Genomic DNA, 7,500 nt, shown 5'->3' with positions numbered 1-7,500 from the left:
TGCCAAATCTACACGTGTAACGATTTAGCGGAAATGCAATTGAACTCTGACGAGTCCTTGTTGTCCGTTGACTAATAAAATGTACAAATAATTCGCATTCACCAGTGGCCACATTTACGAATGTAGCTCATTTCTGTGATTCTCTCTGAAGCTGAGTCATGGCAAATTCGAGTAATACTAATTCCTCTGCGATCTGCTATGGTAGCGCATTTTCCCGAGTCTGATAAATCATTATCTCACACGCACGCAACCGCTGACATGTTTTCGCGAGGATCGTCATACAACAGTTCGTCTTTTTCTATCTGAGATCAACATGACTAACTACTTTCCAATTCACTTCAACGGCTTGTCGTGAGAGTTTGGAGAGAGCTTTGAGGATGTCCAAAGTCAGAAGGAATGGTGCTATTTGATAACGAAGACGTTCCTTTCTTGGATCACTGTCGATAGCAGCACCGGTAGCTTTCTTCTTTATTTTTGGATTTCGGCTCCTCAGGCATCTTACAGCTTACGGGTGCACACCTCTCTCCCCGCCATTACGGCTTATGACCAGGTAACAACAGGTCTTTTGTAATCTATCGCTTGTTATCTTTGATCGCAGCCTATAACGACGGATGGCAAGTAGTGTAGTAGCCATAAATGCTTGGTATTTGGTTCCTGGTAAGTGATAGGATATAGTGTAGGACGACGGATGGATACTTTTGACCACTAATGTAACTAATGATACTTCGGCATTGCCATAATTCCTTCGTTTAACTCTTTATAAATTTTATATACTAGCAGTAGCGAACAGCGATCAGTGACCAATCCAAGCCGGTGCTCGTCGATTTCCTAATATTGTTATCTGGTCACCTTAAACTACATTATCAGGCTATACCTTATTATTCACTCTTCTTATTCGATTGATTATCTCGGTGAAAAGCCGAATACTTCTGGACCGACTGAAGATGTAATATTATTTCCATAATTATTTACAGGTTACAGCAGGAATAAAGTACAGCTGTTATGATGCCTTCTGCTTGGCAGTATAAGTTCTTATTCCGGCAATGCTTTGTGTCTCTTCTTTGTCTCTTGCATGCTGGCTGTCACAGCATGGTAAAGCGTTGTTATAAGTGTTTCAATATTCAGAAACCAGCGATTAGTATTTGTCGCGCAGTTTGGTTCAGCAAAACCATGATGATAATTATTATTATGCGCAGAGTGCTTATCGTTTTGTTTGATGCCGGTGCATGCGTCTCTCGGAATGATACTGTTATGACAAGACCCCAAAGATTGATGATTTGCTCGCTGGCGGCTGCTGCTGTTCAACGTGTGATTCATGAACTGCATTTATTAATTATTTTTAGTTATTAAGTCACATGCAATAATCTGCCGTACAACTGTAGAAGAGACAACGTGGTGGACAATTATGCCGAGGGCCAAGCGCCAGCAGCGCTTTTTCGTCTTCTTCCTGTTGTTTGGCTTTTTATCGCTGATCGGATTATAACAATAAGTTCTCCCAGCGCTTCACATTGCATGGCGAAATCTCAACATACATCACTCAACGCGTCACCAACTTTGTACGAACCACGATATTGGTTCGCGATATTTGGGATGGATAGGGGCTACAAAGGACTAGCAACCCTTACGATTAGCTACTATTAACATCCACGATTACTTACTGCAATGCTGAATGTTACCTGCTGTATAGAAGCTGGACTGGAAACAAGCATAGTAGTAGCTAGCAAAAGCCAAGAGGAGGTACGCAACTGGCACTCAAGAGGTGTTCCTAATAAATGCTAAATCCACAAAATTGCCTTGTGCCTAGTTGAGAAGGCACCACATATTAGGCCAGAGTCAGAAATATCAATCCAGATGTTCAGGCAACTAGGCACTAAGGTACCATTCCACTTATCTCCTAATCTCTAAGCGAGCGCTTGTTGAATCGTTACCTGCCGCAGTGCAGCTGTTCTGCTTTCTGCGTTCTGCTTCTTTCTGCTTTTCGATGATCGTCCCTGCTCTAGTCCTGGCCCCCATGCCGCCATGCCTTTCCGCTCTCGACCTCTGTTGGGAGCCCTCCACATTTGACATCCGCCCTGAGCTGTCGCGGGATAGGGGATACTTGCTTATCGTCGTTTAGGTCTTATCATTGCTATCTTATAGCTTATCATAAATCTCAGTCCTCAACAGCTCAAGGTATTAGCCCAGGCTGAAGCAGATGATCGCCAGTCTATTGACCACTCCAACTGTGTGTTCGGCTGAAAACAAGTCTCTCCCCTCATTTATAAAAGCCAGCAACTCCCCCTTCTCCCTTTCTTTCTTACTTGGTCTTGCCAAACTTTTCTTTTTTCCTTCAGCTTATTCTACTTACGCAACACCCGTCCACTCTCGATCACTTCCTGTTCTTGGTTTTGTTTGATATCATCAAGATGTCGACCCATCTCGAGCATGACGACAAGAAGGATGCTGCCCATGACTACACCCAACAAGTGACTCCAGCCGATGCTGTCCCTAGCAGCGATGTTGAAGACGTCGAGGTGAAAAGTGGCCTCAAGAGAAATCTGAAAAGCCGACATATGGCAATGATCTCCCTTGGTGGTGTTATTGGTACAGGTCTTTTTCTTGGTACTGGATCGGCCCTGGCCAACGGTGGCCCACTTGGTCTGTTCTTGGGTTACGCTACTATGGGGTCAATTTGTTACTGTGTGATGGTGGGTTCATTTATAAAGGACCCTTATCTTAAACCCCATGAGCTGATGGCCGAGTGTCTAAACGCAGATTTGCCTTGGGGAGATGATCTCTTTTTTGCCTATTCCTGGTGGTCATATCAAACTGGCTGAGCGATTCGTGGACCCGGCTTTAGGCAAGTGCAAGCATGGATACCCATTTTAACTCTTGATTGACTTCAGCCACAGCGTTTACTATGGGCTGGAATTACTGGTATAACTGGGTTATCATCCTTCCTGCGGAATTATCTGCCGCTGCCGTCTTGATTAACTTGTGGAATGACACAATCAACAATGCTCTCTGGATCTCGATTTGTCTCGTTGTGGTCGTAGCCATCAATTTCTTGGGCTTTTTCGGTGAATGTGAATTCTGGTTCGCTTCAATCAAGATTCTAACCATTGTGGGGTTAATCATCGTGGGTTGTCCGTTTTTTACATTGACATAACAGCTGATCGTGGAACTCCAGCTTGGTATCGTCATCACCGCTGGAGGCGGTCCTGACCATAGGAGTATTGGTTTCCAGTACTGGCGTAACCCTGGTCCCTTCGTTCAGTATGATGGCATCAGTGGCGTTCTCGGTCGATTCTTAGGGTACTGGGCTGTTCTCACCCAAGCTGCCTTCTCCTATATTGGTACTGAAATCGTTGCCATTGCAGCTGGTGAAGCCAAGAATCCTCGTCGAAATCTCCCTCGAGCCATCAAGCGCGTCTACATTCGAATACTCATCTTTTATCTCGTAAATCTATCGTTATCAATGGAGTCTTATTCGTTCGTTCTAATGGCCGATGTAGGGTGGTACATTCATTATCGGTCTTCTCGTCCCTTCCAACGATGAGGGTCTTGCTCTCAATTCTGGGAATGCTCTCGCCTCTCCCTTTGTCATCGCCATCAGAAGGGCAGGTATCCCTGTGCTCCCCAGCATCATTAACGCTTGCCTTTTGACTTCTGCCTGGTCTGCTGCTTCTTCCGATCTTTACACATCTTCAAGAGCTCTCTATGGATTGTCTATAGCTCGACAAGCTCCGAAGATTTTCTCGCGCACGACTCGCAGGGGTCTCCCTTGGATCTCCATTTCATTCTGTGCCCTTTTCGCTGCCCTCTCATACATGTCTCTTCAAAGTACTGCCGGTGAAGTCTTTGGATACTTTTCCAACTTGACTGCTGCTGCCGGTCTCATGACGTGGTGGGGGTGAGAAACTTCTATTTTCGATTCTGTTCGCGAGCTAATCTCTCTGTAGCATCTGTTTAATTTACATCCGATTCGAGAAAGGTCTCAGGACTCAAGGCATTGCTCGTTCCTCCCTCCCCTACAGGTCCCGACTTAACTACCGTGCCTCTGCTGCTTGGTACGGTATCATCATGATCACCATCATTCTCTTTTTCTCTGCCTGGAGCGTCTTTCTCAAGGACAACTGGAGTACCTCCACTTTCGTCACCAACTACCTTCCTCTTTGGCTTTTCCCTATCCTCTGGATCAGTTACAAGTATATCAAGAAGACTCACTTCGTCCGTGCCTCTGAAATGGACTTCGTATCAGGTTTGGAAGCTATCGAAGCTGAATGCCATGATGAAGCTCCACCCAGTACCATCCTAGGGAAGTTTTGGGCTTTGTTAATGTAAATTAGAGGGCATTTTTGTAGTGTTTGCTCATTGTCCTTTGATGGTGTTATCTCTTATATGTATCGTGTCTAGCGAAAAGTACTCGCATCACCTTGTCAACTCAGTTGTCATGGGTCAATCTTGCCGTGCATAACATTGTCTTGGATGGTTCAGGGCCAGAATCTTATTGGCAACACAATGCAAGTGATATACAAACTGAGGAAAAGAAAAAACATAATGCCTTCCTTCTACCGCATCTGTACCTGCCATGGCACATGATTTCCTTATTTCGTTATCGATTTGCCACGCGAATTGGGACTCAAATGTGGATCGACGAGACTGGATCCAGCATATCAAAGAATATCATCAAGCCGCTAGCTATTCCAACCACTTTGTCATATCATGAACTGCGAAGAACATCAAGAGCTAAAATTATCGCCGATACCCATTATCAATTCACTAATGGCAGTAATAGTAATAAGTGTCCGTCGTCCACTAATAAATAAGCATCAACAATTTTTGATCAGAATACTTTTATTTATCCATGCATTCACCGTAAGTCTTAAGTATCAAAGGAGTCGTCATGATAATGCCAGTACGGAGTCATCGCTCACCAGAGTCACCACACTCTCTACTACTTACTACTCTTCTTCTAAGTCTAAGTCTCAGCTGTCGACCATGTATGTCATACAAGTCTTCTTATTCAGCAATGGCTGCTTCTTCTATTATATTGATCCGTTTTCATTTCTCTTTCCTAACGATGTTGTGGTCGTGTAAAGGCAATGAATGATGAAGAAGAATCCATCGGCCATGGTTGGGGTTTTGTGGAGGTTTGTGATAATATCACTATTACTCTTATCAATCACACGCCGTGCGGCGCACTGCAAGAAGATACGAGAGTGATAAACAAAGCACAGAATAGGCATGTGCTTCCACTTATAACTACTAGTACGACTACCGACTGATAAGTCGCAGAAGTAGTCGCAATCCGCGGGCGGATCCATGCATGCACCCATGCCGCTGCAACGTGGTGCTCAGTTAGCGTATTTTTATCATCAGTTTTGATTTCATCGTATGGGTCGCCATGTGTTGAGGTGCCACGTACGTATGTTGTTGCCCTCAAAGAAGACTTGCAATTGTCATCGATATCCATATATCCAGTATTATATTCTCAACTTACTGCGCCAACCAGCAGTGCATTTCGTTATCACAGGCCACGATCAACCACAGAAGACAGCTAACGACGAACAACGGTAACGATGATCAATCTTCTGTACTACAATGCGTGCTACCGACTACTGGTTACTCTAGTAGCATCATTAATACTGCTCAACTATCGATCGTTCATTGTTTTTTGTATTCGTTATCATAGTATCTTAGGTATCATACTTGTTCATACATTACATGATGTACAACATCATCATAACTAACATCAAACACATGTGATGCTGTCTTATTTATGCTGCATGAAATGTATCATCCGTTTTATCCAAAGATACTGAATATTTCCTCGAGGAAACACGCCAAAACTGGGGTATTTGGCTCAAACGGAGCCCGTTCCTCAACGACAGGTTTTTAGGCTTTATTTTGATAATTACATATCAATAAAAATAATAGGCGACCACAGAAGATGGAAATGACCGTCGGTTGCCAGACTCGAGCTGCGAAGACCGTCAAGATTTCTCCGAAATCTTTTACCTTCGAACCCAGTTTTTAGTCTTAATTTGGCTCAGAATTTTTCATAAACCGCATTTAGCAGAAAGCAGATCATTAAAAATAATAAGTTGCTAAGTTGGTGAGCGTGTGTCGGCAAAAAAGCTCGGAAATTGGTCAGAAGATTGATTGGGATGTCAGAGCATGGAGCTTGGAGCTCGGAGCTGATGGAGCTTGAGTTGGGAGTTGGAGCCTTGTTGGAGTAAGGGGATACGCATATCTGTTTTGATTTTTTCCGATACTACAAAAGTGCAATTTGCAGATCGCGGAAAACAGTGGCAAAAAGTGGAGGGAGAAGGAGTTAAGGAGCTGATTGACCAGATGCACCACGCGGTTGAGTTTAATTATCCCTGATTACCCTTCATGGTTCATGCTGTCGTCTAGCTTAATTACCCTATTTACGCGATTCTTCGCCATAATTGCCCAGAGGTCTTAGACAGTATACACGCGGTGCCATTTTTACTCGCCTGGTTGCCCAGCAAACTTTCCACGGCAAGATGCAAGAGGAAAAGAGAGTGGATACCGGTGGAGCCGGCATTGGGTCTGATTCCAGCACCTTCCCTAATACCTCGCCTCCTGTCGCCTAAATTGTCGGGCGAACCAGCGGCAAGCTATTCGTCTATCGTCCACTGCGGCTCGAAAGTGCACCATGCGGGAATCCGAATGGTAAATCCATGGCGACATTGATAAGAATCGGAGTATTGGATAACGAAGCCCCACTAAGCGCTTTTATATATAGAAGGTTGCCACGGAAGACCTCCCCTTAACAGTAGCGAACGCTCTTTTTCTGTTTATATATCAAAGAATTCACGCCTGTGTGCCATCGAGAATGAGTATGTTTGCCTTAATATCGCTGCTCTTCGTTCGCTGACTGATGGCCTCTCAGCCACACACGCAAATGCCATCCAAGATTTTGAGGCGGCACCAGTACCGTCCGCTGCCATCCCTTCATCTGAGAACAAGACTTCCGCCGCTGGTCCAGTAACGCTGAGTTACGGCGACAAGAAGGATTCGTTGCCCGATGTCTCGGTTGGCGACGCCGGTGCCATTGACTACATTACGGAGGAGGTGGAGCCTACTGACGAGGAGTACGCTGTGCTAAAAAAGTACGTTCATCAAATGGACCGAACATTGTGAATTTTGCTGACTATCCCTTAAGAGTGCACGGGAAGATGCCTTGGGTTTGCATTGCCATGTGCGCTATTGAGCTTTCCGAGCGAGTCAGTTTTTTTTTCTGACCATCTCATAACCATTGCCTGACGGGATCTTACAGGCATCTTACTATGGTATCACTGGTGTCGTTCAAAATTTTATCAAAAATCCTCTTCCTGAAGGTGGCAATGGTGCTGGTGCTGTTGCTCCTGGTCCTGCCGGTGCAAATCAGTCCGCCGGCGCATTGGGTCGAGGTTCTGTTCAGTCTTCTGCTTGTTACAAGTGAGTAAAATGTACCCCAATCATCACTTTGTCGTAGAGGCTAATTCCTCT

The 7,500-nt window shown here is 44.8% G+C and overlaps 3 protein-coding genes and 2 non-coding genes; 4 read left to right on the top strand and 1 right to left on the bottom strand.

The window, feature by feature from the left end:
- Positions 1–70, top strand: part of CNAG_01117 (elongation factor 3) — a 4,503-nt gene extending 4,433 nt beyond the window's left edge. The window contains exon 5 of the mRNA XM_012193664.1: positions 1–70. This exon is cut by the window's left edge and continues 585 nt beyond it. The gene's annotated coding sequence lies outside the window, so the exon portion shown is untranslated.
- A 1,191-nt stretch (positions 71–1,261) lies between these two features.
- CNAG_12469 lies at positions 1,262–1,730 on the bottom strand. The gene is made up of 3 exons (XR_001045773.1): positions 1,659–1,730; positions 1,533–1,620; positions 1,262–1,468 (listed from the first exon to the last, which is right to left on the bottom strand). It is a non-coding gene; the product is annotated as a hypothetical RNA (non-coding RNA).
- On the top strand, positions 1,423–4,513 carry CNAG_01118 (AAT family amino acid transporter). The gene is made up of 7 exons (XM_012193663.1): positions 1,423–1,737; positions 1,805–2,687; positions 2,755–2,839; positions 2,892–3,118; positions 3,170–3,439; positions 3,495–3,892; positions 3,942–4,513. Exons 2-7 carry the CDS (start codon positions 2,406–2,408, stop codon positions 4,321–4,323), a joined length of 1,644 nt encoding a protein of 547 aa, XP_012049053.1. The 5' UTR covers positions 1,423–1,737; positions 1,805–2,405; the 3' UTR covers positions 4,324–4,513.
- A 669-nt stretch (positions 4,514–5,182) lies between these two features.
- Positions 5,183–5,764, top strand: CNAG_12468. XR_001045772.1 has 1 exon: positions 5,183–5,764. It is a non-coding gene; the product is annotated as a hypothetical RNA (non-coding RNA).
- A 640-nt stretch (positions 5,765–6,404) lies between these two features.
- The window catches only part of CNAG_01119 (POT family proton-dependent oligopeptide transporter), a 2,842-nt gene continuing 1,746 nt past the window's right edge, over positions 6,405–7,500 (top strand). Inside the window, exons 1-4 of the mRNA XM_012193936.1 lie at positions 6,405–6,848; positions 6,902–7,121; positions 7,175–7,235; positions 7,289–7,449. Coding sequence (XP_012049326.1) covers positions 6,845–6,848; positions 6,902–7,121; positions 7,175–7,235; positions 7,289–7,449 — 446 coding nt within the window. The 5' untranslated portion in view covers positions 6,405–6,844. The remainder of the gene's footprint in view (positions 6,849–6,901; positions 7,122–7,174; positions 7,236–7,288; positions 7,450–7,500) is intronic.

Source organism: Cryptococcus neoformans, chromosome 5 (assembly GCF_000149245.1).
Source record: "Cryptococcus neoformans var. grubii H99 chromosome 5, complete sequence".
Lineage (NCBI taxonomy): Eukaryota > Fungi > Basidiomycota > Tremellomycetes > Tremellales > Cryptococcaceae > Cryptococcus > Cryptococcus neoformans.
This window is presented reverse-complemented; position numbering and strand designations above follow the sequence as displayed.

Bases quoted from the DNA above. Each gene is read 5' to 3' on its own strand.
- CNAG_01118 (XM_012193663.1), top strand. From the start codon at position 2,406: ATGTCGACCCATCTCGAGCATGACGACAAGAAGGATGCTGCCCATGAC. The intron at 2,688-2,754 runs GTGGGTTCATTT...GTCTAAACGCAG, and splicing joins CAATTTGTTACTGTGTGATG to ATTTGCCTTGGGGAGATGAT. The intron at 3,119-3,169 runs GTGGGTTGTCCG...GTGGAACTCCAG, and splicing joins CCATTGTGGGGTTAATCATC to CTTGGTATCGTCATCACCGC.